This window comes from Siphateles boraxobius, unplaced genomic scaffold, assembly GCF_051911475.1.
Source record: "Siphateles boraxobius isolate OS27281-9 unplaced genomic scaffold, OSU_SipBor_1 7, whole genome shotgun sequence".
Taxonomy (NCBI): Eukaryota; Metazoa; Chordata; class Actinopteri; order Cypriniformes; family Leuciscidae; genus Siphateles; species Siphateles boraxobius.
Window position 1 is genome coordinate 25,865,967 of NW_027509197.1, and position 27,979 is coordinate 25,893,945.

At 40.3% G+C, this 27,979-nt stretch overlaps 2 protein-coding genes across 6 annotated transcripts in view; one reads left to right on the plus strand and one right to left on the minus strand.

The window, feature by feature from the left end:
* Nucleotides 1-1,912: 1,912 nt before the first annotated feature.
* LOC143723284 (interferon-induced GTP-binding protein Mx-like) lies at nucleotides 1,913-27,978 on the minus strand. 5 transcript variants are annotated; one of them, XM_077215452.1, is made up of 13 exons: nucleotides 27,709-27,908; nucleotides 24,404-24,618; nucleotides 21,463-21,692; nucleotides 20,345-20,482; nucleotides 20,064-20,218; nucleotides 17,937-18,075; nucleotides 17,634-17,832; nucleotides 16,582-16,660; nucleotides 16,296-16,418; nucleotides 15,904-16,045; nucleotides 3,739-3,897; nucleotides 3,240-3,526; nucleotides 1,913-2,865 (listed from the first exon to the last, which is right to left on the minus strand). In XM_077215452.1, the coding sequence occupies exons 3-13, from the start codon at nucleotides 21,677-21,679 to the stop codon at nucleotides 2,632-2,634; spliced, it is 1,872 nt and encodes a 623-aa protein (XP_077071567.1). In that variant the 5' UTR covers nucleotides 21,680-21,692; nucleotides 24,404-24,618; nucleotides 27,709-27,908; the 3' UTR covers nucleotides 1,913-2,631. The 5 variants fall into 5 exon arrangements, with proteins under 5 accessions (XP_077071567.1, XP_077071570.1, XP_077071568.1 ...); XM_077215455.1 differs by having other exon boundaries at nucleotides 21,463-21,688; nucleotides 27,709-27,770; XM_077215453.1 differs by lacking the exon at nucleotides 27,709-27,908 and adding an exon at nucleotides 25,709-25,820.
* The window catches only part of LOC143723295 (ladderlectin-like), a 259,996-nt gene continuing 258,557 nt past the window's right edge, over nucleotides 26,541-27,979 (plus strand). The window contains exon 1 of the mRNA XM_077215477.1: nucleotides 26,541-26,545. The gene's annotated coding sequence lies outside the window, so the exon portion shown is untranslated. The remainder of the gene's footprint in view (nucleotides 26,546-27,979) is intronic.

Consider the following 27,979-nt stretch of genomic DNA (forward strand, 5'->3'; position numbering starts at 1 on the left):
CAGCAGGGTCAGACAGCGCTCAGCTGGAAAAGGTAAAGCACAACCTGATGGCCCAAATTTAAACACTCCTCCAGGGACTGCCTTGCAACCACGCTGGAGACGACACGTACGCCCCCGTTTGCACAGAGAGTAGGAAGGGACATTCAGTAACTTACGTGCCCACACAAAACAACACGCATACGCCTGCACGTTTGCACAATTCCCCTGACTCCCCCATCCACCAGCTGGTCAAGGTACATATTATTTTTTTCAAGGAATTTCTGGTGGGGTATTGGGGGTGGTACGGGTAACGAGTTGAACAATGCGAAGATCCATCCATCGTGAATAGACTTGGCATGAACTAGTAAATTATTAGAGACCCCCTTTGCAGGCCAGCAGTCATTAACATGATAGTAGTACATGCTTAAGCATGCATCTTCAAACTTTCCTACTTAGGAATATAAGAGTAAACTGTATGTTGTAGTATTTGCATGCATTTTGTTGTTAGGTTTTTTTTGCCTTTTTTTTGTTGTTTTAGTTTGTCTGGACATTTCTTGTAAACAATAATAATAATAATAATATGAATATACTTGTAGGAAAAAAAAATAAAGTCAAGAATGATTAACTATCAAGTTAACACGTCACTAAGTAGTGCAACTATAAACTAGCATTGGCAAGTTGCATAAATTGTCTCCTGTAGCCATAATACTGATTAAGATGTTTTAACCTGTAGAAAATGAATTAATGAAAAGATAATGAAAACAAGTTTTTGAAATGCAATGTGTGCTCAAACGTATGTGCTTTGTCACTATGTGCATGCACAGGGTCGAATTTTCTAGAAAACCCAGTGAAATGGGTCGTGTTACCTTTTTCCCGGTTAACCAGGAAAATAACAGAGATAATCAATACAAAGTGCTGACCTCTACAGTTTAGATTTTTTGCGCTGTCGAAATACTCACATACTCACTCCAATACACATTGGCCTCTTTTTGCCAAGATAACAGATGAGTGTTCTCCTATAATGCCTGTTGAGATTAGAGACTAGAGTCTCTCCAGATCCTTTAAATTCCCAAGTTCATGTTGATACACTCTCCTCTTCAGTTGGAATTCAGATCAGGGGACTGACTGGGATGGCCATGACAGAATCTTACTTTTGTGCTCGGTGACCCATTTTTGTGTTGATTTTGATGTTTGTTTTGGATCATTGTCCTGATCCAGCATTATATTTAATCGTACACATGCTGTAATTTTTTTTTTTTTTACTGTTTTTTTTTTTTTTTTTAATCCCTGTGTGCACTTAAACCCATCTTGTGGGTTTGCTGCCAAAAAACTTTATTTTCTTTTTTTTTAAAGTTTCATCTGACAATAGAACCCAGTCCTGTTTGAAGTTCCAGTTTTTGGATGAGAGCAGAGGATTTTTCTTGAAACCCTCCCAAACAACTTGTTGTGATGTAGGTGTTTTTCTGACCCCAAGACTCAACTAATCTCTGCAATTCTCCATCTGTGATCCTTGAAGAGTCTTTGGCAACTCAAACTATCCTCCTCACCGTGCATTAAGACAATATAGACACACGTCCTCTTCCAGGCAGATTCGTAACATTTCCTGTTGATTGGAATGTAAACCATAAAATCATGGCAATGTGGGATAAAATGTCAAAAATATATCTTTGCATCATTTCTGTGTTGAAATGGAAAAAATTATTAGACTAAGAAATTTTTATTTTATTTAGTTTATTATTATTGTTTTAAGGAACCGTTTAAGACAGTAAAAAGAACATCCATTCTCTAAATGATTGTCCTCTGTTGGGTCATCATGGGGATGCTGGGACCTACTCCAGCGTTTTGGACCAGTGCTCTCAGATATAAATGTCTCACATGAAAACACTACACAATTATCAAAGGAAATTTCAATCTAATTAAAAAAACAATTATATTTTCTGTAGGGAGAAAGGGGTCTTTAATTTCCAATCATCATAGAACAGCATTACGAGTGCAATAAATTGACAAATTGTTCACGTTATACATGCAACACCAGATTCATGTGAAAATTCTGATATTATAATTAAAAAATTACAAGGTCAAAAAATGTTTAGCAATAAAACAAAAACAATAAATTCACAAACAGTATTAATCATTCAAAATAAGACCAGAAACATACAATAAGAAAATTCTTTCAATTAATTCACACCAACTTTAAAATAAAGGAACACATAGGAAACGTTATAGGAACAAGTTTTTCAAGTAATTGATTGATGTAACTATAGGGATTTTCCACAACCATTTATTTTTTGATTTTTATTTTCTACCAACATTTTAATTTGCATCTATCCATTTTCCAAATCACTTGTCCTAAGGACGAAGGCCGAAAGTAGGGAAACAGCAGGTCAAGATGGCCAGTCCATTACAGAGTACAGACACAGAGCAAACACACACACACACACACACAAACATACACACTTGCTGGCAATATACTGTCTCCAATTGGCCTGACCTGCATGGCTTTAGATTTTGGGGGAAAACAGAGCACCTGGAAAAAATCATGCACCACCACGGGGACAATGTGCAAACTCCAAAGAGAAAAGCCTCCTGCATGGTACATTCTGGATTTGAACCAAGAAGCTTCTTGCTGTAAGGTGACAGTGCTACCCATAATTATGTAGAATGCACAAACTTGGACAGGACTTTGCCTGCACTCTTTAGGCGGTCCAGTCGCTCTTTCAGTTCTTTCCTTTTACGTGCAACAGCAGAATCTTCTCGGAGCAGCATTCCTGGATTGTTCAGTCCAATAATGGCAAGCATAGCATTCTGAAGCTTAGAGATGTACTGGTCCAGCATGTGATACTGGACTATCAGTGGAACTTGATTAGCCAGACGGTCAGAAGTAATCTACAAATACATACAAAGTAGACATTCAAATTAAATTCAAACACAAATATAACTAGCACAAGCAAAAATCTATATTTGTCACAAGACTTTGCCACACATAATTCCATTAATTATGTAAAGGGTTAACTAAAATTCTATATTCTTTTTAAGATGTTTTTTTTTTCTTCTATCCCACATTTATGTAAAGGATCAGTTAATTGTAAACACTGCAAGCTGAGGTAGCAGTTTAAAGGAAATTTAATAGTTTGCAGAGGAATGCACGGAAATTAGAAATTAGAAGCAATCTATATATTTTGCAGTTCAATTAGGTGCCTCTGGTACGGAGACAACACACTTCACCCTTTAAAGAACAAAGATTACTTAAGTATGCAAACCTTGAAATACGAGGTGAGATGGTGTGCCATCTCGCGCACATCTGCATTGGCCATCCAGTTTATTGCAGGTGAGGGTTTTTGTTTTACATTGTTTAGCTGGTCACTATAGAGACTGTCTTGGCAGTAGACAATCTTCTCAATCTTAAACTGATAACGTATTTTCTCCACAGCTTTCTGAAACTGCTCATCGAAAAAATCTTCGATTGGATCTTTAGCAGCCCTCAACAGGTGAGAGAAGGCGTTAAAATGAGAGTTAACAATACGGTCCACACAGGAGTGAACAATGTCTGTAAATAAAAGAGATGGGAAAGCAGAGGAGTTTATCAGAGGTAAGATCATGTATGCATAATTGCCACTGATTTTATATATTTGTATAATTCTCTCAATATTTTTTGAAAGAACATTGTTTCTTGTACAGTAGTAACAAATCACATAAAATTTAGGGGAACAATTAAAATTTAGGGCACAGTAAACCATCAACTATTATGGTGCCATTCACCTGTGACCTTTTTGAGCAGCTTTAAAGCAGGTTCCTCCAGCTCCTCAATGTGTTTCCTGACAATGTTCTCAAAAGTTCTGTAGTTCAAAAATCCAGGAAGCTCCTTTCCTCTACAAGTCCTAATATACTCTTCTACCTCATCTCTGAGGGTTTCCTCCACTGGGGAGAAAAGACAGAAACAAATAGTTAGAATACAACCATTGGCGTATAGAACTTCCATGCAACATGAGTCAAATCAGGTTTAAAGGATTAGTTCACCTCAAAATGAAAATTTCATAATAATTTACTCACCCCAATGCCATCCAAGATATCCATGTCTTTCTTTCCTCAGTGGAAGAGAAATTAAGTTTTTTGAGGAAAACATTTCTGGATTTTTCTTCAAATAATGGACTTCAATGACAACCACTTTGTTTTGAAGTCCAAATCAATGCAGTTTCAAAGGTCTTTGAAGTGCTTCAATGGGCTGTGCTGTGCACGATCGCAGCTGAGGAAAAGGGCCTTATCTAGCGAAACGATAGGTCATTTAAAAAAATAAAATAAAAAAAAACTTTTTAACCACATTTGTTCAGATTGAGCTGATATGCAACGCGCCGGGAACTACGTCATCACGTTGAAAGGTCAGGCTCAATGGCGCCGTCGGAAATACCGCCCTACTGTTTACAAAGCGAACGTGCGAAGGATGATAGTTTAAATTGTATTGGTCGCTTTGTAAACAGTTGGGCGGCACTTCCGCCGGCGACATCGAGCGTGACCTTTCAACGTGATGACGTAGTTCCCGGCGCGTTGCAGATCAGCTCAATCCAAACAATTGTAGTTAAAAAGTGTATATATATATATATATATATATACACACTCACCTAAAGGATTATTAGGAACACCATACTAATACTGTGTTTGACCCCCTTTCGCTTTCAGAACTGCCTTAATTCTACGTGGCATTGATTCAACAAGGTGCTGAAAGCATTCTTTAGAAATGTTGGCCCATATTGATAGGATAGCATCTTGCAGTTGATGGAGATTTGTGGGATGCACATCCAGGGCACGAAGCTCCCGTTCCACCACATCCCAAAGATGCTCTATTGGGTTGAGATCTGGTGACTGTGGGGGCCATTTTAGTACAGTGAACTCATTGTCATGTTCAAGAAACCAATTTGAAATGATTCGAGCTTTGTGACATGGTGCATTATCCTCCTGGAAGGTGCCATCAGAGGATGGGAACATGGTGGCCATAAAGGGATGGACATGGTCAGAAACAATGCTCAGGTAGGCCGTGGCATTTAAACGATGCCCAATTGGCACTAAGGGGCCTAAAGTGTGCCAAGAAAACATCTCCCACACCATTACACCACCACCACCAGCCAGCACAGTAGTAACAAGGCATGATGGATCCATGTTCACATTCTGTTTACGCCAAATTCTGACTCTACCATATGAATGTCTCAACAGAAATCAAGACTCATCAGACCAGGCAACATTTTTACAGTCTTCAACTGTCCAATTTTGGTGAGCTCTTGCAAATTGTAGCCTCTTTGTCCTATTTGTAGTGGAGATGAGTGGTACCCGGTGGGGTCTTCTGCTGTTGTAGCCCATTCCGCCTCAAGGTTGTGCGTGTTGTGGCTTCACAAATGCTTTGCTGCATACCTCGGTTGTAACGAGTGGTTATTTCAGTCAAAGTTGCTCTTCTATCAGCTTGAATCAGTCGGCCCATTCTCGTCTGACCTCTAGCATCAACAAGGCATTTTCGCCCACAGGACTGCTGCATACTGGATGTTTTTCCCTTTTCACACTATTCTTTGTAAACCCTAGAAATGGTTGTGCGTGAAAATCCCAGTAACTGAGCAGATTTTGAAATACTCAGACCAGCCTGTCTGGCACCAACAACCATGCCACACTCAAAATTACTTAAATCACATTTCTTTCCCATTCTGACATTCAGTTTGGAGTTCAGGAGATTGTCTTGACCAGGACCACACCCCTAAATGCATTGAAGCAACTGCCATGTGATTGGTTGATTAGATAATTGAATTAATGAGAAATTGAACAGGTGTTCCTAATAATCCTTTAGGTGAGTGTATATATTTCTTTTTGAAAATGACCTATCGTTTCACTAGATAAGACCCTCTTGCTCAGCTGCGATCGTGCACAGTCCGTTGAAGCACTTCAAAGACCTTTGAAACTGCATTGATTTGGACTTCAAAACAGTGGTTGCCATTGAAGTCCATTATTCGAAGAAAAATCCAGAAATGTTTTCCTCAAAAAACTTAATTTCTCTTCTACTGAGGAAAGAAATACATGGATATCTTGGGGTGAGTAAATTATTAGGAAATTTTCATTTTGAGGTGAACTAATCCTTTAGGTATGGTTGCATACAAAGAATATACAGTATGAGTATGTTTGCATATAAAAAAAGGTACTTTGTCAGTGGAGCCATTGGCTCAAGTAGTACGTCAGTCATCAGCTATACATCTGTGTAAATACCTAGCATAAAATCTCTCTTTATGCTGATGATATTTGGCTTCGTATCAAATATATGTCCGTTCATGACTGTTTAATGTTTAAATATCAAAACATATTTCGTACACTTTAGGGTGACAAAAATTATTTGGAATACAACAGCATTAATGCCCCTTGATGCAGCGAGATAGGAATCTAACTGTTTATCTTCCTTGATCCCCATAGTTAAGCGTTTTACATATTTGTCAGGGATGTGAATCATCACTGGTTTCACGATTCAATTCGATTTCGATTATCATGTTGTCACAGTCTTCGTCTGCACCTGTCTGTCTTAGTCTGCACTACACTCCCCAGAATCCTCCTTGTCTCTACACCTGTACTCACTCCCTCACTTACCAGCCTGTTCATCGTTATCTTCATCCGTGTCACCTGTCTTCACCTTGTTATGTTTGATTTGTGCTTGTATTTAGTTTGCTTCTGTTCAGTCTGTCCTTGTCGATGTTATGATTTGTTATCACCTGTGTGTTTCTCCTGCCTGTTTGTGCCCTGAGCATTTATTATTAAAGTAAAAGTTTATTGTTCTTGGAAATTAGACTTCTCGTCTTTCTCTGCATACACCACCCGTGACACATGTCTTCGATTCGATATCAAAAATTCATGATGTCACATCCTCACTTTTCAATACTAGGGTAGAGCATATTTTATAATGAATTCAGTATAATTTCATTTTGAACATAAGTTGCTTATGTCACTTTCAACCCCGTCAGTTGGGACGAAAGTAACATGTGGGTCAAAAGTAACAACAATATACAAGCTAGATTTTTTGTTACTCTTGTTTGTTTTTTTGTTTTGTTTTTTAATTTCAGTTTCTTCAAATGTTTCAAAAGTAACCCAAGAGTACAAACTTGAATTGTTTAGAATATTTTTTTATTGGCAATGTCTATCATTTTATAAAAGAAATTTCAACAGTATGAAAAATATGAAAATTCCAGGAAGCTCAGCAAACACATTTACATTGTGGCAACGTCTGTGGCACGTTGCATTTCTGCTATGGCAACGTCGCTGTCTACGTGCTCGCAACATTGTAACAACGTAGAATTGTAAGACGTGACAGGACTGTAGCAAATTGCAAAACTTCCAAAGTCATAAATTTGTGTAAAAAGAAAAAAAACTAAATAAATGAATATACAAATTTCTTTTAAGTATTATAAATAAAACATTAAAAGCAAAGATCAGAACATTTAATAAACAAAACCGGGTTCTGTACATGGCAGACAGTAGTCGAAAGCCTGGCGATAAAGGTCGGTAAACGGAATCAGTCCACAAAACTTCCACAAATCCAGAGGAGCAAAGAAACGAATGAGACTAAATAGCAGACAAATCAAATGAAAAACTATACAGTGCAAGCGATGCTACATTAGTCACATTAGAAAATTAAGTTGTAGGTTGTGTTTGAATAATTACGTATCTTTTTTAGCTGAGGTAGGCTAAATTAAACGCAATACTCACGTATCCTTGCTTAATGAAGAATGAGGCAACACAATGAGCCCAATGGGCGGTTGAAATTTAAAAGGCTGATTTTCGCGCTTCAGGGCGGCGACGAGTAGTGATGGGAAGTCTGGTTCTTTTACGCGAACCGGTTCTTTCGGACAGTTTGTTTCAATGAACCGGTTCAAAAAAACGGTTCACCAGTTCTTTTACGTCATCACGTAATGACGTCAATTCTATCATCCTGGCGGTTAAAATACATTCAAATAAACGCATTTGTAATCATAACTTCAGTTAAATAATAGTACTCATCGTCATAATCATCTTGTATAAGTTTCTTACTTTTACGTTTTGCAAACGAACCCTGTAGCCTACAGGCGAAGTGCAAACGCGGATGTATTACATGTCTTAAACATATAAAGTGCATAAATGGTCTTCATCATTTTATTTGTTATTAAATAAACTTACATTTCGCCGAATTCGGCCCCTCATTTAAGTCCTCGGTTCACTCGTGCTGCATGCTCATGTATCAGCATCATCAGTTGGCGAAAGAAAGTTCTGTTTAGAGACGGTTCTATCACGCATGCGCAGTATCTCCAGCTCATCGGGTCTCCGTATTGAACGTGTCCAAAAGAAACAGTTCTCGGTTCTGTACTGAAGATCTGAGAACCGCTGTACCTGTGCGTTCGGTAGAACGCGCATGCGCAGTATCAGCTGCTCGTGCTCATCACTTCTCTCAGCACCAACATGTCTCAGTTCAGTGAACTGTAGGAGTTACTGGAGTAATATATACTCCCGGATATTGGTTTATTTCGATTCGGAGGGACTGTCAGGCATGTCGGAAAGTGAGTAACTTTAGTAACTTGTGGATCAGCGCTGACGTAAGACGCAAACTGTTTTGAACTATTCAGTCCGATTTTGTGTACTGGTTCGACCGGTTCACTAAAAAGAACCGGTTCAAAAGAACGATTCGTTCACGAACCGGCCATCACTAGTGACGAGTACACATGTAGGCCAGTGGTTGTCAAGATACCAAAGGCACAACCTTAAGCAACGGCCCTGAATGGTGGTTTAAAGTCAACATTGTGACAACGCTGTAACAACCTTCACCACACAATGTAGTTATAGCAACCTTTTGGCCATGTTGTTAAAACGTTGTTAGAAGGTTTGGAACGTTGTGCCAACGTTCTGTGTTTGCTGGGATCAAGCATAATAAATAAATTGTCAGAACGTCGTCTTGCAGTTGCTGAATGTCACGCAACAACGTTGCTAAAGCCCTGGCTATTCTTACAATTCTAAATTGTACAATGTTACAAATGGGTTTTTCTGGGCTGACATTTAAACCATTTACTTTTATAGCCTACTGAAAAACTCTGACAAGGCAAACTTCAAGGTTTGTTACAGCACTAATTAACCAGTAAATTGATCATTATTGTGTGACACATGAAATAAAAAAAAATAGGTTACTATCGTAACCCCAGTTCTCTGAAACATCGAGTGGAGAGATCCAACTATGGGAAGGGCATCCATACCTGACCTATGCAGAAGCATCCAATTGCACCAAGTCTGGCTAGACAGGTCATGCCATGCCACAGCTCGGCATATAAAAGAGGGATTATCTCCGCCAGCCATGGTGCTTTGGGCCACCTGGGTGCTATCAGAATGAGAGACAGGCCCTGCTCTCTCACCCTGGCCAGTGTGGGAATTATCAGGCACAGAGGAGGAAACGCATACAGCAGCACTTTTGGCAATGGGTGGGCCAGTGCATCTACCCCGAGGGGCGCGTCCACATCCTTTGGCGAGAAGATAATAGGACAATGGTAGTTTTCATGCAAGGCGAATAGATCTACAGTTGCCTGTCAGAATCTCATCCATAACATATCTACTATCCACGGGTGAAGGTGCCAGTCTCCGTAGATTGGGTTTCCCCTCGATAGAAGATCCGCGCCTCTGTTCAGAATGCCTGGAACATTAGTCGCGCAAAACGACAGGAAAACCCTTATGATCCACACCAAAAGCTTGTAAGCTAGAGCGTGAAGTTTCGACGAGCGCACACCACCCTGACGGTTGATGTAAGCCACTGCCGTGGTATTGTCGCAGTATACGAGAACATGATGTCCCTGCAGGCGAGGCAGAAAATGATTCAGAGCTTTCCATATGGTCATGAGCTCTAAATAATTTATGTGCGCTGAACGTAGTCTGCTCGGCCAGAGACCGTTCACCGTGTAGGATTGAAAATAATCCAAGACATTTGAAATGAACATTTGCTTTGAAAGACATTTGTTTTTACTGTTATCCACCCCCTCTTTCCCCAATGACCATTTGGAGTTGAGGGCCTGATAGTGATCAAGGCCTGTAGGCTGAGATGTGTGCACTTTGGGGGTCCATGACTTGTCACACCTTTAGAACAATGGGGGGAGTTGTAATTATCTGATTGGTCAGTTTGAATGTCTCACATTTGGTTTTTAGTCACATGGTCAGGAAAAGGATAAAAGAAGATTGGAACTGTTGCTCTGTCTCTTTTAATGCTCTGCCCTTTTATGCTCTGGGGCTCTTTCTTGAGGCTCTCTCTCTCTCCCTTTCTTTACCTCCTCTTTTCTTTCTCTCTCTCCCTTTCTTTACCTCCTCTTTTCTCTCTCTCTCTCTCTCTCTCTCTCTCTCTCTCTCTCTCTCTCTCTCTCTCTCTCTCTCTTTCTCTCAGGTAACATTTTACATAAATGCTGGGTACAATTAATGATATAAGTATTATCATCTCATACATCTATTTTGTAACTATTTTAAGTGTAACCATATTTTGTCATTAAAACTTTTCAATTACAAATAATGTGCTAATTAGTTTTGATTTGGTATTGACTTTGAAGTGCTACCTATTGCAATACAATTACAATATTGTCACTCTATATAGCAACGCTCTCCCACATATTAAGCTATTGTAACTGCGCTTATTTCCGTCGTTGGTATAAGTGGCAGTGGGTGGAATAGACAAGAAATGTACAGTTTTCTACCATCTTGCTGACAACGTTTCTTTAGTCATTCGGCAGTCTTGCAAACTGAACCCCTGCAGGAAATCCACCCTTACAACCGTTCTGCCCTCTTGGGTGGCACCCCAGCCTTTTCGCATCAAAACCATCCCCAGAGAGGTTCCCTGTGCGTAAAAGTCTGCGATCTCCAGTGGTGCAAGGCTGCCGAGCAGGCACGCGTCACTGTTACAGGGTGGCAAAGATCGCATATTGGGCTGAAATGTAGTGACAAGACCCATTTCATGTACGCTCTCATTCTCAGGAGTCCCAATGTCACAACCTGGATGGATGACGCCATAAGACCCTGCAGCCTGAGGCATGTGCGATATTGTACTTTCGCCCCCTCTCTGAACTGACCCAGACAGTACATTAGAGAGAGAATGCACTCTTGAGAGAGAGACACGCTCGCATGGAGACTGAGTTCAACTCCAAGCCCAGGAAAATGATATTCTGACTGGGTAAAAAATATCTCTTTCTTCCATTCACCCTGAACCCAAGAAATGTGATGTGAGCGAGCACACGGCAGGTGTCCTGCAACACTTTCTCCTTCGATTTGGCTATAATGAGCCAATCGTCGATGTATGTCAGAATCCTCAGACCTGACATTGACATGGGTGCGAAACAGACAAAAACACAGAGGACTTGGGGCGATTCCAAACGGCAGGACTGTGAATTCGTAACATGTGCCTTGGTAGGCGAAATGAAGAAACTTCCTGTGTGGAAGATAAATGCTTATATGGAAGAAAGCATCTTTCAGATCGACCGATGTAAACCAGTCGTTCTGTTTTATGGCGCGGGTGAGCGAGCCATGAGTTAATATTCTGAAATTGTATTTCCTCAAATGTTCGTTCAAAATACGGAGGTCCAAGATTGGGCGGAGAGAGCCGTCCTTCTTTGGGAAAAAGGAAATAACGAGAATAAAATCCTTGATTCACCAGATTGGACAGCACCACCCGAATCGCTCCCTTGTTTAGGATGGAGGATATCTCCTCTTTCAGAATGTGTGCGGCACTCACCTATGTGTGTGAAGAGAGAACGCTGTTGAAATGCGGGGGTTTCACTGCAAACTGCAGTCTGTAGCCCTGCATTATTGTACGCATCCCCCACTCGGGTGCCGAAACAGTTTTCCAAGCCCATTCGTAACTCGCGAGTGTTCCTATCCGAGGCGCAGCGGAGCTGTGTAAGCCCAGCTGGTTCATTTGTGATGCAATAGCACCCCCTTGTGGACAAACTAGGAGCGACATGCAGGGGTTCAGAGAGATTTTCTCTTCACAGGGAGATGAATCCTCTCTGCGGAGAGAGATCCTCTCTTAGTAACATGTATATAATTCGTTTGTTTTAATGTATTTTTTGTTTTGTTTTGTGTGTGTTTTGTGTTGGGGAAACACTGGGGCCGAAGCCTTTAATAATTGGGTGAGGAGAACAAAGTGTGTGCGGTGTGGTGACACTGCTTTTGTACTTTTCCTCACAACAGACCCCCTGAACGTGGGGGGGAACACACAACGTCCACTAAACACATGGGCTGGGCAGCCTCGAGAGGAGGGGAACTGACCCATCCGTGGGAAACCCTGCGTCTTTTGGACAGTAGTTCTGAGACAGGAAGAGAGTCCAGAGAGCTCGTGGCCCGTGAACATGGACTCGATGCCTCCATCGGTCTAACATCAGGCAGGCCGCTTGAGTTTCGAGTCGGTTGGGGTAGGGTTAGATGGTCTACCTGCTGCGGTCGGTGGGTTATTCTGCTGTGAGACAGGGTTGTGGGTTATTCTGCTGTGGTTGTTGCGGTGCCTTTTCGTTCCCCTGATGGAAATTTCATCTCATGGCAGGTCCGTTAGGCAAACGCGCAGGGGGCACCTGGCGTGGGGCCGCCTTCCTAGGAAGGCGTAACTTGAAGGCCTCATCCTCCACCCTTTTTGTTGTCACACCATTGTTGCATCAATGCGACGTGCGGGGCCGAAGAGAGCCCAGCCGGGCTCCACCGACGCACCCGCAATGCGCCTCTTCTCACTTTCAGGAAGGCCCGACAGGTTAAGCCAAGCCTGCGCTCTCCCACACCAGAAAGCGCCATAGAGCACCCGCAGGCTTGGATGGCCTGCCGAGCGTTACAGAGGATGAGGTCGTTCATCGTGAGGATCTCCTTCCACAAGGGTAGAGAAGGGGTTCCTTTTTCACAGCTGTTGCCCTAATTCGTCCAAAATCTCCGCCTGGTAAGCGAAGAGGAGGGAAGAGACCTTCAGGGCCCTGACAGTCAAGGCCGAGGACCTGTATGCGGCCTGGAGCACTGAGGCAGAAAAATGGTCCATCTTGTTGGGCAAGACCGTCTTAGGGGGAGCGAGCAGCCCGCCCTGGATGGGATTAAGGTGCCTGGCGATGGAAGGCTCGATAGCGGGGGGGTCACCCATGCCAAGAGCCACCATATCCTTCATCTCAAGGCCCATGAGACCATGTTTGAAGTGGAGCGGGTCGCTCCAGTTGCTCCTCATGTGCTTCGCGCAGGCTGGAAGGACGGGGAAAAGTTGTTTCCTCGGACCGGGAGGGGGTCCCAGAACTTTCCCATCGTAAATGTCCCTCTCCTGGTCGGTGGCGCTCTGTGGAGCAGGCCACTCAATGTTGAGGTGAGTGGCCGCTCGCTCACACACCTACAGGAGGATGGACAGAAGCAAGGCCGTGTGGGCGTTGGCCTGGGGAATGCCAGAGGGTGGGATCGCCTCCTCGTACTCTGAGACACCAAGAAGGGCCGCGTCATCCTCGTCGCCAGAATCAGCTGGTTCGTCAACGAGCGTGAGGTTGCCCTTGAAGATGTCCTTTTCGGGGAACGCAGGATTGGGCTGGTCAGCCCAAATAACTGAGGTGGCGCCCCAGGAATCCCCCGGTAGCGCGTCGTCGTCACCGTGTCCCCCATCCGAGTCAGAAAAGCCGAGCTCGGCGCACTGGGTCGCTGCTACTTTAAGACGGCGACGTTAAAGCTTCTTGGGCAGCATATGACAATGACTGCAATTCTCCGGGTTCTCCACGGCTTCTTGAGCGTGTTTAAGGCCCAAGCAGACCACGCAGAACGAGTGAAGGTCCTTAGCGGCGATGAGCGCGCCACACGCAGCCGGGCAGGCCCGTGATAGGCTTTTCCCCGGAGAAGCGGCAGATTTAGACAGTGACATTCCGGTGAAGAACTCGGAAAAATCCGTGGCGGGCAGCCGTGGAAGGAGGAGTAGGTGAGAATGGCGAGAGTGCAGGCTGCTCCAGATGCAGAACACAGCTGATAGGCTGAAAGACAACTGTCACGTCTGGCGGAGGCTGATCAGGCGATATGTCCTCCTGAAGACACGCAAGTGAGCAGCGTAGACACAACCAAACTGTGTAAGTGCAGAGATCACGAGAAGCGAATGTCAACTGGAGAATAGCAGGACTTGCAGGCGTTAAATGCCCCTAGGTAAGGGGGCGGGGCTTTACCTGGCACTGGCTGCGCGCTTCTTTCTGTCTAGCCAGACTTGGTGCAATTGGATGCTTCTGCAGAGGTCAGGTATGGATGCCCTTTCCATAGGTGGATCTCGAACACGAGATGATGAAAGAGAACACAACTTGTAATTAGAAAAAAGTAAGCTACGCTTCAGTAATTTACTTATCGTAGGCCTACTCGAAAACTGCTTTCCGGACCTAACCGCGGGAAACGATGATGAAATCACTTGATATTTGGCAGCTCCGTCAAGGTTTTGCGTACTGAACGTGCTGTCATAGCTTGAAATGCTAATATAGTCAGGGCTCTGAGAAAATCGCTTTGTTATTTTCGTCCCGTGTTCCTTTGTCCCGGGTCTCTGCACATGCCTACATTTACGTCAATGAATACAAGCAGTCAATATGAACTCCCTTTTTATTTTATCTTATCCAAGAAAGTACACTTCCTGAATGTAGCAAACAAACAAAACTTAAGTCTGAACACCGCACCACGACAGGACCATTTAGAAAATACTATGGTAGGAAAATGCTTAACATGTAATTAATCGTGTTGTGTTCATATTCGGGGCTCATCTGCCTTTCTGTAGGCTATATAGTAGCCTATGCTTTATTAATAAGGAGTCTACAGAATTTGATCTTTTAATATAACAGGACATTACCCCTTTAGCATTTTTTACGTTAAGGATTTTTAAGAATACTTTATCCGTACACACAATAAAAAAAAAAACTCAAACAGACACAGTTAGTGTTTTTTTTGTTTTTTTGTCTCTGCAACTATAAAGACAAGTTGACAATTCTGGCTATAGGCCTACTTTCGTTATTTTAATTTTATTTATTGCTCATTCTGGGTTATCCAATTTATCTAGGCTATTTGAGGCTTGTGTTTTGAATATATGTTCCCCTGCACTTTAGGCATTTTGCACACATTTGTTCTGAAACTTGTGACTTGATTCTGACTTATTTCGTTTTGTAATTTTATTTATTTAAAAGGTAGGCCTATATTTTGTTCTAATTTAATTCTGTAAATGAATTGTTGATTATTTTTCGGTGCATCATTGTTGCGCTGTACTTAGAGCGTGCTCACACAGGCAATGCAAATCCTGTCTGCGGTGTGGTGTTTCTGCAGTTATTTATGTTACTTCTTAGTTTTATTGCTCCAAAATGTTTTTATACATTTTCTTCTATATCTTTGTGTGATGTTCTGTACATCGCGGCTTTAAAATGTTAAAGCCCCGCCCCGCGCCCCCCACACACACACATGATTCGACTATTAGTCGACTATAGGCAAGAATTGACGATTCTGATTGACTATGAAAATCCTTAGTCAGATACACCCCTAAATGTAACGCATTACTTTTAAAAGTGATTTTACCCAACACTGATGGTGCAAAGAACAAGACTATTCAGAGCTGTGCAAAAATCGCTGAAATGTAGTTGGATAAATTAAAGCCCTGATTTCCTAACCATGCTTATTTTGACTAACCCATTTACATATATTTCAATGTGATCAGTTCTCATGGCATCTGTTTGTATATAGAATTTTGATTTAAAAATGAAAAAATCTGATAAAATAATCAAAGAACAGGCAGAATTGCACAAAGGAACCATCAGTAATACTACTTCATACCAGAAACAAAAGTTTGCGTAAAATGTCAATACTTGTGGTTGCATCCCATAAGATTTGTCTGGATGCAGGATAATTTTAAATCAGAGTTAATGCTATAATGCTAACGCAATTATTATATTATAAACTCACTCTTAATGGATTTGGCATTCAAGGAGATTTTCCATTTTCCAAATTCCTTCCTGATTTTGGTGAAGACCCTCATGTCTGAGTTTTTTAGATCTTCTTCTGCTCTCTTTACTTCTTCAAGGGCATCATTGAACTGGCGAATTTTCTGAAGAGCAAAACAATAAAATTAAATATTTTAAATTAAATCAAAGTAAAAACATTGCGTGAAACATACAATTGATACTTCCAGCTTAGGGTTAGGTTATTAACAATAATTTAGGACAAATATTATGAAACTTCATAGAAAACTCAGAAGTCTAGCTGGATGGTGCCGATGACTGTACATTAACAGAAATAATAAAGTTTAGGAAGTTCTGTGGCATTCACCAGATATGTCCAGTAGTGGGTTTTTTTACCGTAATCAGAAAATTGCTCTTCTCGTGTTCATCAGTTGGAACTCCATCTCCCAGTGCTCTAAGATCCTCATTCGTCTTTTCTAATTTCGTCTCAAGTTGTTTCTGCAACTGTGGCAGGGTTTTCTAAATGTAAAGAGATAAGATGGAAATGGAGACATTAGAATGCAAAAAAATCTGACCCAATTCTGACTTTAATTTATGTCAGTATTTTGTTTTTTTTAAGGCAAACTTTTTTACTCTGTGGTGTCAATGTTTCTGCAGTATGTCATGTAATGTGCTTACGCACATTTATGTGTTCAACCAATTCTTTTGTAAGTCTTTCTGCAAGAAGGGGTACTGTAGCTTTTCCTTCCTCAAGAAGAGACCTGAAGGGAAAAAAAATGTAAATAGTAACAAAGAATTTGAGGACACCTGCAGAATTTTGCAGAATTTATATGTGTAAATATTATAAATATTAACAAGGACCGTTTTTAAAATGCCACACAAATGTCCCTAATACCTGACACAGACTGCACTGAAATGTGTCTCAAGTACCCTAAACACTTTAAATGCAAAACAAAAGTCCAACTCTGAGGATGCACCTCAACAAGGGTGTGTTATTGTTGCTTCTGAAGCAGTTAGTTCCAGTCCTTGATTTTGATTGGTCAATAGCTGTGTTTTATTCAAGAAAAAAACAAAACACTGCTTTGTCAGTCTTGCTTCTCCGTGTTCACAAGAAGTTTAAGTCCTTTCAATTTAAACCTCTTACTGACCGACTCACTCACTCTTAAAGACAATCTTTGCCGCCATCTAATGGCCCCAACTTATTTCGCCGTTCATGGTCAGGGACTATTTTTTTCGAGTGGAAGGAATACTTTTAGTGATTTTACTTCATGCAAGTTGCATTGATTCATATTTTTTTTTGGCTTTAATATTTGTATTGTGGTAACAGTTTTATAAAAGCAATAAGGTACTCGAGGCTAGTGCTGTATCGTGAATAAGTCACGGCTGAGTTGTTTCACTAATATATAATCATAGTGCCTATTTTACAATCTGTCGAGATGCTTTTGCAGATGTGAGCTCCAGGAAGTGAATGCTATATCAGATGCAGGTAATACACTCGTTTATCAGATCTCTCTCTCATAATACCATGATACTCTACTCTACAAAATACAACAAGTTTGCTTGACGGCCTACCACAGAATCACAGCCGTATCGCACTGTTCCTCGTGTAATATAGCTCATATATCTCTCACAAACATCTTGGCTATATTTTTTTTCAGTCTACAGTTTCTAAAATGGTTTGTGCTAGATATTCTGAGAGAACTGCAAATTCTGATAACCAACTTCATTTCTTGCCTGAAATGAGTATTTTCATCAAAAAAACATCTTTCTTTTTCCAGCGCTTTGGCCAGACTAAGCTTCTCATTGATGTCTTGCTGGCCTCTGCACTTTACGATCATGTAGCCCTTCTTCAGTTGTATCACTTGATTATTGACTGTTCTGACCACCGTCTCCTCCATGCCTTTGTCCACTAAGTCCGGTTTAGTCAGTATACCTGAAAATACAAAGATAAAGATTTGTATTTGTTTTATTATTTCACAAAGCAAGATAAACTATACAGACAATACTTCACATATTCAGTGAGTAGCCTAATTGTACCCAGGGTCCTTTGTCCGGTTGGATCTACTTTGGATGCCATCTGCAGTGCCTCAGTGGTGGCGATGTCAATGTTTGCAGGCACCACAACCAAGCTGATGGTTTCTTGTCTTTTAATGAACTTTTCAATTAGATCTTTTATCTGTTATAGAAAACCAAAATTACTGAATGTAGTACTGCAAGAAATCAATGTATCTAGAATACATACTGTTATCTGATACTCAAGCTTTGACAGATTTTTTTTAAACTAAAGATTTGTTAACACTTGTATGGTGGTCCGTTCAGACCCTTTTGATGTTTCATTGTTCCCTTCATCTCAGTGGCATGCGACTTTTTGACTAACCCAAAATCAAGAAAAGTTGGGACATGCAATAAAAATGCAATATAATCAAGAATCTGTGATATGTTAATTGCCGCAATAGAAATGTCAAATGATAAATTTAAAAAAAAAAAATTACATTTCTCAATGCAAGATTGCAAAGAATAGGTAATTCACCATCTGCCATACATAATCTTCTGAAAAGATTCAAGGAAATCAGAGAAATCTCATACAAGGCAGGAAACCTTCGTCATGCCACTCTGTTAAATATAGCCACATGGGCTCAGGAGTACTTTGGAAAACTGCTGCATCAAGAAATGGAACTCGAACCTCTGTTACACAACAAGAAAGCTACAGTGTATCCGGAAAGTATTCACAGCGCTTCACTTTTTCCACATTTTGTTGTTTCAGCCTTATTCCAAAATGGATTAAATTAATTATTTTCCTCAAAATTCTACAAACAATACCCCATAATGACAACATGAAAAATGTTTGTTTAAAATCATTGCAAATTTATAAAAAAAAATTAAAAAAATAAAGTATTCACAGCCTTTGCCATGGCGCTCAAAATTGAGCTCAGGTGCATCCTGTTTACACTCATCATCCTTGAGATGTTTCTACAGCTTGATTGGAGTCCACCTGTGGTAAATTCAGTTGATTGGACATCTTCCACAATGTATTTTTCCTCTTCCTCTTTTCGCGCGAAATATTTTTCTTATCAGCGAGACAAACATTTCTCCGCAAAACTCAGTTCAAGCGCGTGCGAAATGCCCTTTTGCATGCTCAAAATGTGATCTTGCGCGTGCAGAATTGTGACCGAAATCCAACCCCATATTATGGTAAACATTAAAAGTTGTGAGACAATGAGTCGCGTGTCAGACCCACGTCTCTGTCAGCAGCAGCTGGTCTTAAAGGGACAGCAGCTAATAAAGCTTTCTGTCAGTAAAGTTAATCAAAGAACAAAGAGAACAGAGAAAATTACTCACTGCTCTTGACAAAATAACTTTTGTAGCTTTAATAAGGATTAGTCTATATTTAATTTATAATTTATGCAGTTTGATAACTTTGTTCAATTTCTGTATATGTCCTACTTGTTAGACAGTAAGGGCACAGGACATTTATTTAATAATATTGTACTATTGAGACAATAACAAGTTTGCAGTAATGCAAAGATGTCACTATTTAACTTTAATTTGAAAACACTGTGCATTTAGTTGTTGTTGCTAGTTTGAGTTGAGAAATACACATTTCAGCATTATCACTAATCTGTGTGTGCATTTTACTTGAGAACCAAGCAATTTGACTCATGAAACCATTTGTTTATTATATCGCAATCCAAAATCGCAATCACAATATTGAACTCAATAATCACAATATGACATTTTCCCTAAATCGTGCAGCCCTAGTGTGTATATTTATTTATATACTGTATTTTTTCTTCCCTTTTTTTGTTGTATCTTTACTGTTGCTCTAGGTCTTTGATCAGAATTATATCAAACAGAAACTATGATCACAAAAAAAAGTTTAAATTATCACACACATTCATTATAAATGGCACAGTCCAAATTGTACTATTATTTTAAATCCCTATTACCGTAACCTAGTTCTATTCCTATTATAATAACCTGCACCATGTTTCCTGTTTGTTAGCATTTATATGTACATAAGCCTTTTTATTTTTTCTGAGGAACCATACTTATAGTATGGTATATTTATCTGAGGAACTGTGCTTAAAGGAGCTGTTATCCAAAATATTGGAATGCTGTAAATATTTCTTAACATTTACATATACAGTGCAAATAGTTTCTTACTTGTTTCTCGATGTCTTTTGGCTGGTTGCCAGTGGCAACTCTAGCAATACCTGGCAGATCAATGAGAGTGAGATCAGGGACATCACTGGACTGGATCTCTAGAGTGATCATCTCATGACTGATCCCTTCTCCCTCTCCAGCCAATATTGTCTGAGCTATAAAACAATACCATGTCACAAACATCCCACAGATGACAAAACATTTAAGTCAACTATTCTAAAGACTCACAGGGAATTAAAGTTCTTAATAAACTGTATATTAATACACTTAAATGTACAAACCATTTAAGACAGCATTCTCTATTTCAGCTGGGTTCTTCAGTTGCTTTATTTGATCCTTATATGACAGCAATCCATGCCAGTTGTTGTCCTTTGTAATTCTCTTCAGTTTCAATACCAGAGGACAGCGTGTCACAATACCTATGTTGAATATACTAGATGTTCAGCTTAAAGTTAGAGTAGGCATTTTCAGAGAGGCTAGTAAAAGCAAGCTAGCTTTTGATCCCACCCTCCCTTCAGAGCACTCTCCAAAGCCACACCACCTCCAAAACATATGAACGCCTGCAGCCAGAGTCTACAAAGCATCACAAGACGGCATTAAACTACGTCATGTCTCAAATCACATTACAATAATAATGAACATAAACAATTTACAGAACTCTTACTTGTACCACCTGACTGCTGCAGATTCACTTCAGTGTTGATAGTGTTGACATAGAAACGCATAAATCTGTCTGAGGATGTGAACAGCGACTAGAACGTCACGGGTTTCCATCTTGTAATGGTGGATATAACATGGTGTGAAATCAGCATAAGCTTGTTGTTTTGGTTCAGAATTAACTGTAAAATGCGGCTACTGTTTGTTTATGGCGCTCTGTGACTGTCTGTCCACATCTCTGCCATACGGAAAGCGCTGATGACGTGTAATGTCTGCACGTGCAGGGTGCGCGGAGGTATAGAAATACCAACGCTAACCTCACTCGTACCATTTGTCCAAATCCTAGTGATGGGTAGGTTTAGGGCTGTGGTCAGTGGTAGGTCATTTGTATGAATTCATACGAACTAGGCAACTCGTAAAATATATACGATTTAGCAAAAAACGTACCAATTCGTGCGAGTGAGGTCGTCTGAAATCGTACCAATTAGCCATTTCGTAAAATTCGTACGAATTGTGGGTTGGGAAATACATATGTTGACAGGCAGGTAGGACATTGTATCACTGCATTCAGACCGGTTGCATTGATTGGGGGAACATATAACATACTGTATAACAAAGTGTTTATAAAAAAAAACTGCCTACCCTAAACCTTTAACAACACATTATTCAGACTAATAAATAAGGAAAGAATAAAGAGGTATTTCTAGTCTGCTGTGTAATTTACTGTATAGTGTGCTATTACCTGTTCCCCTAGGCAGCGCCACTCCAGACAGGGCTTCCAACACAGAACTCTTTCCTGAGCTCTGGTCACCTATGACAGCAATAGCTGGCAGGTTCAGGTCCTCTTCAACACCTAATGACCTGAGAGAGTCCACTAGGTCAATGGATGGGCGGACCTTCTCTTCATAGAGCTGGTTCAGACTACTACTCTTTCTCTTTGAAGAACTGCTTGGAGACATGTCTGAACTCTGTCTGCAAAATATGACAAAAAGAGCCAGCTCTCTGTAGATCAGTGGTATTGACTAATTGTCATCCAATGATGACCTATCAGTTTTAGAACTTCAAAGAAAGTTCAACAAAGTAAACAAAAATAAAGATAGGTTACAGTCTTATAAAAACTTGACTGTCTTATTAAAACCATGCTATATATATATGTGTGTGTGTGTGTGTGTGTGTGTGTGTGTGTGTGTGTGTGTGTGTGTGTGTGTGTGTGTGTGTGTGTGTGTGTGTGTGTGTGTGTGTGTATATACTGGTTCTGGTTTTTTTTGGCAGCTGTAGTATTTTTTGGTTATTAGAAGAACAGAAACTAAACTAAGTGATCTTAATTTTTTTTTTAAAGCATAAGTAAAAATCACCAAATTGAAAATAAATAATAAAAGTACAGACTTAATTTTAACTGGTAAGATGAAGCTGAGCTTAGTAATTGCCTTGGCCAGTAGCTATCTTAGCCTATACATTATATACATTATAATAGTCCCTTTACACTTATTTCTATCATAAAAATACACTTACCGGTACTTGTGCCTCATTTAGAATTTTTAAATCTAATGTCCAACAAGAAATAATATATATATATATATATATGTATGTACTCTTATGTCTTTCAGTGCAAACACATTTAACAATTATACAAACGGATATTTCTTTTAAAGGTTCATAAACCCCCCTTTTTGCAAGGCAAGAGAGGAAGAGAGCGAGGCAAACTGTCATTTGTCAGTGGCCCATGCCGACTCTCTCTAAAATTCAGGGGAAAACATAAGGAGGAAATCAATTTCGACCCCCCCTGCCAAATTATTACCCCCCTCGTTTAGGTCAGTATCTGATTGCCTAATCCTAACCCTTCCCTCAAAACTAATCAGAGGGGTTACCAGGATGTCATGTTTGGGGGGGCATTTGGGTTGTTTTGGGTCTGTTTTAGTGCAGATCTTTTTCTAAGCCAAGAAACCCAGAGATAGGCACAGGACCCCTATGTCCTCGGTGGACCTAGGGGTCCGAGGACCCCTCAGATCACGGTGATTGCCTGATGATGAGAGTAGTTATTAGCCGGTAGCTTGTGTCAAAATGATTGATGGTGACCTTTGACCTAGCCCCGCCCCCTTGCCCTTCCGGTGCCCCTCCGGTCTAGGGATTAACCTTTGCCCTTGTTAGCAATCGATCATGTGGTCGACAGTTAGTTTTGACAGTTAGTTTTGGATGATTTTGACCTATTGACCCGGGCTATAATATGTCATGGGTTGTGACAGTTAGTTTTGACAGTTAGTTTTGGATGGATGGTTTTGACCCAGGGTATAATATGTCATGCGGTTGACAGTTAGTTTGGTGAAAGGCGACGTCACGGAATTCCCCTCCCACCCAGTCCCCGATTGCTGTTCATTTAAAATCTAAAGCAAGTTGAATAAAGCATGGTGTTCCTTTAAAAGTGTATAAATAAAATAGTTATAAAATTTACATTTAGTCATTCACAAATATTTCACACTAAGTAGAGTTGAAAAACAGAGTTGAGAGTAGAGTTGATCTTTAAAAGTGTATAAATGAAATGGTTATAAAAATATCTTTCCAAAACAAAAATAAAAATCATCCGACATGTTTTAGAGAGAGGAAAAAAACATGCAGGTTATGAACGATTCACAAAAATGGATGTGCGAGATTTGGGTAATAATTATGAGGGACCGAGTTAAAAATAAATTTTAACCATTGATCCCTAACTCCCCCAACCCTAGGAAGGCTGAACAAAGTGGACCTGCAATCCGAATGAAAATAACGACGTCATTGTGGCAACAACACTTCAGCCTATACCACAACAACTCTTCTCCAAAGCAATATAAAATTGCCTCACCCCCCTTATTTAGTATTCTCGGAAGAGGGGTTTATTGGGGTTAGTGATGTCAGCAACCCTGGAGGAATTTCGTGTAGTCCCTACCGGCCGTTTGCTGTAGTCCTTAGAAATTCATTTCTTTAAAAGCAAAAATCTCCCTTTGCTTTGAATTTTGAGCGTTGTAACTTTGCAAATGTTGTTTATTATGCTCAAACTGCAACATTAAACACTAACTAAAGTTAGAAAAGTGAAATCGTGTTTTACCAGCCCTTTAACACTAAAAAGTTAAATACGCATATTATAGTCTATCTGTTCCGTAACATCAACGGTACCGCAGAACGAGTGTGGCCTCTAACGTTATATCTTAGATGTTTTTAAATCTGAACTCCAAAAAGCAACGAAATTGTCAGACATCCACGAGTGCATGTTCACAGAGGAAAACAACTGAAGAACAGCGCTGGTTGTTCTTTTGATACTCGACAACGACGGAATCCAACGGCGTGGGCGAAGGGCGTGTATTAAATTTTATGAAATAATCCCGAAAGAAGTATAAACACGGTACAGATGGAAAGTTCAGTAGCTGGAATCAGCTGAGGTAACCTGATGCTAACAGAGAGCAGACAACGGCTAGACAGCAGCTCAATCCACCTGCCACTCAAGTGGTCACGCCCTTGATTATGCAGCATTTTAAGGCTTAATATAATTTAAACGGATGAGTTATAAAAAAAAAATCAACCCCCTCACAGTTGTCATGAAGGGCAAAATTAGCTGTATAGATCAAAACAACTTTAGACACCAGGACGTAAACATTTTTTTCCTGCTGTAAAGTTGGGCTTTTTAACATGGGGGAGATACAGATTTGACTCACTTTTGCTCCCAGGTTCAAGCGGCCAGTTGATGAATTGCAATTTAATTCACTTCCGTGTTGGTTTCAAGAGAGAGACCCTCTTGCGTCCTTGGTAGTTCAGAGTCAGACTTGCCAAGTGGATACTATTGGAGAGGACGGGAGTCCGGTTACTCTGCAAATGGAACAGCTGCGTTCTTGATCGGGTCACTCAGCTTGCTCTGGCTACTCCGTTATCTCTTTATGTATATTTTAGGCAACAATAAAACGAAATATGTAATTAAACACCACTCTGCCTCTTTTCATTAAAAAAATCTTAACATATTAATGGCCACACAAATGTGGTTCAGGCAACGCACATTGATTATCTTCACTGCATATATTTATAACAGCACGAAATATAAAACACAACCCTGCTTCTTTTTTTTCATTTTAAAAATATGAAACATTTTTTATCATTAAAACTGACATTCAACCAACAGAGACAGGGTTGTGTCATTTTATTTTATTATACATGTACATACAGTGAAGAGAATCTATAGTGAAATAATATATTTAAAAAAGTTTTAATGATCAATAATATCCAGTATAAAAGTATAAATAGCCTAGCTAATAGGTATAAGAAGCTATACAAAGAGAAAAAAAGCAAACAATTCAGTCAAACATAAGTCAGCTCTCTAATAGGCTAACGTTACAAAGTTAAAGTTAAATAGCCTAAATATTTAAAGTTATGAAAAATCCCTTTGCCCTCAGCCAAAACGATTTGCCATGGAACAAACTGTAGATTAATGAGACCAAAGATCGACTTATACACAAGACAAATTATATCTCATCTTTAACCACTAGACTACTAGAGACATCAGAGCCAGCGGGAAACATCAGAACGACTAGCCGAGGAAAAGCTGTTCCAGTCGGGGTTAATGAGCGCTGAACTCCCGGTGATCGCCTGGATCTCACAACTGCGAAAACTTCAGATACATTTTTCAAATAGGCGCTATCTTTATAAATAAACAACAGATTTTAGCATTAAACAACTACATTCTCGCCTGAAACACTATTAAAATTACATTTCGTGACACAATAACAGTAGTATTTTTATATTACGCGGGTTTTCTCCTCTTGCTTGCTGGTTGGTGCGAGATGCATTCTGGGATACCTGGCTGTCAAGCATAGATAAAAGGCTTGTTCGACTTGAACCGGCGCTGCGCAGACCGATCGGTTGATGACATCAAAGTACCGCGAGAGCGATTCAAAAGCATAAGGAGCCGTCTGCTCTCTAATCGCTCTCGCGGTACTTTGATGTCATCAACCGATCGGTCTGTGCAGCGCCGGTTCAAGTCGAACAAGCCTAAATATAGAGACTATCCGGTCATACTCCTCATAGCCCCGTTCACACCGCCAGCGACAAGCAGCGACAAAGCGACATGATCCCATTCATTTCAATGGAGCGCTGGCGACATCCGGCGACACGAGCGACAGTGACCGTTGGCGACAGAATGTGGGCGTGTCAAGAGACAAGCGACAAAAGTTGAGAATTTTCAACTTTATGCAAATGAGAATCGATTTTCGCGAGCGACAACCAATAGGAAAGAAGCCTTTCTGTGGAGCTCACGTCACCGTCTCGAGTGCAGGCAAGACAGAAGAGTTCGTGGACGATTTCACTGTTTTATATGATTTGACTGTAACCACATATATGGATATAATAAAATGATGCATGGAAAAGAAAAATCTCAGTGAGTTTAATCCATACATTATAGTTCGAGTGGTGTAGTTTTATGATGCAGTTTAGCACTAACCATTGTTAACAAGTTTAGCACTGCTGCAGTTCATTTTACAGTTTCCCCTGCATTAAGTTGTCTAATAGGGACAAGAAAATCGATTATTTGTCAAATTTGAATGACGTTTTAGTAATTTATGACAGTATGAATGAGTTTAATTTGTTGATTGATCGATCGTTAATCTAGTAAATTATTTAATCTACTGAACACTGCTGTGGTAATATAAAAACACTCTCAGCATATAACAGCATATACTGTTTCTTTTGAGCCTAATTCATAGTCAATGAAAAATCTTGTGGTTTTTATAGGAGCAGAAACTTTCGTTTCACAATCTCGTAGCTTGTGGTCAGTCTACCTCGGATGGTTTAGACATTATGGCTGAAAATCAATATCCTATGGAGAAAATGAATGGGATTTTTGCCGGTGTTTTGGGGGCCCCCTTGGAGGGCGGGGAAACATAGGTAAAGCCGCCTATGCCTGACGAAAATGTATCTATTCAACGTTGTCTACATTATATTGCATCTGCAGCAGCATTGTGAACTTTTGTAAAGATATGTTTAGCCATTACCTTTTAAATGCATCATTATATTCAAATTGCAAACACATGAGAGTTGATCTCCGCATGAAAGACCCACGACTGGCAGATGAACGTGCTCTCCGAAAGGGTAGGGATTCAAATTAGATTGAATAGAGGATTTTAACTGTGACAAGATGATTGACAGGGCAGTTTACAGTGACAGATGCACGCAACAGATCTGTCTGTTAAAGATGACGTGATAGTATGTCCCAAAGCTTGCCTGCTCTTTTGCTACACACTCAAAAGTATGTACTTTTTCTTCACAAAAGGAGTACATACTTTTAGGTCGTAGTATAACTAGGCGAATTGGGACTGGGCCTCAGTGCTCCATGAGGCTTCATTTGCCCATCCCTAGTGGTGATCGTTCGTTGAGTGTGCTCAGGTGGTAACCAGAGAGGATTATGGGAGATGTAGTGTGCTGTGGTGATATGGCAAGGTGACTGAAGATCGTGACAAAGTGATAATTTGCCGTTTTGTGCTGCATTACAGATACAAAACTCTCTCTCTCTCTCTCTCTCTCTCTCTCTCTCTCTCTCTCTCTCTCTCTCTCTCTCTCTCTCTCTCTCTCTCTCTCTCTCTCTCTCTCTCTCTCTCTCTCTCTCTCTCTCTCTCTCTCTCTCTCTCTCTCTCTCTCTCTCTCTCTCTTCCGCGTGCGGAATGTGGACAAAAATAATAGCAAAACCGGCTGATCAAGCACTTGTTTAGGTTTACTGTAACCGACATTTTATATGTATATTCAATCAGATATCTGAAGGACACGTTTACGTTTTGTCAAGTTTGCTTACAACCAGGAAAGCCTAATATAGCCTAATAAACACACACACACACACACACACATATATATATATATATATATATATATATATATATATAGAGAGAGAGAGAGAGAGAGAGAGAGAGAGAGAGAGAGAGAGAGAGAGAGAGAGAGAGAGAGAGAGAACAGAGTAAAATAGTTTATTTGAGCAAGTACTCACTCTGACACTCGGTTCTCCAACGACGACCTCTGTGATGCGAGAGATACGATGAGACGCTGACTGACCGTTTTATAAACGCTTAAGTTTCACTTTCCTTTCATCTGAAACTGCACAAGAGAGAATTCTGGTGCGTTTTTTATTTGGCTTTCATTTCATGGTTTCGTGGGGCTGCTTCTTCAGTTATCAATTTGTTCAAATACAACTTTTGCATAGCTCGTGTCTAACTTTAACATTAATCACTTTTATACTACTTTCCAGTTTACTTAAAGCG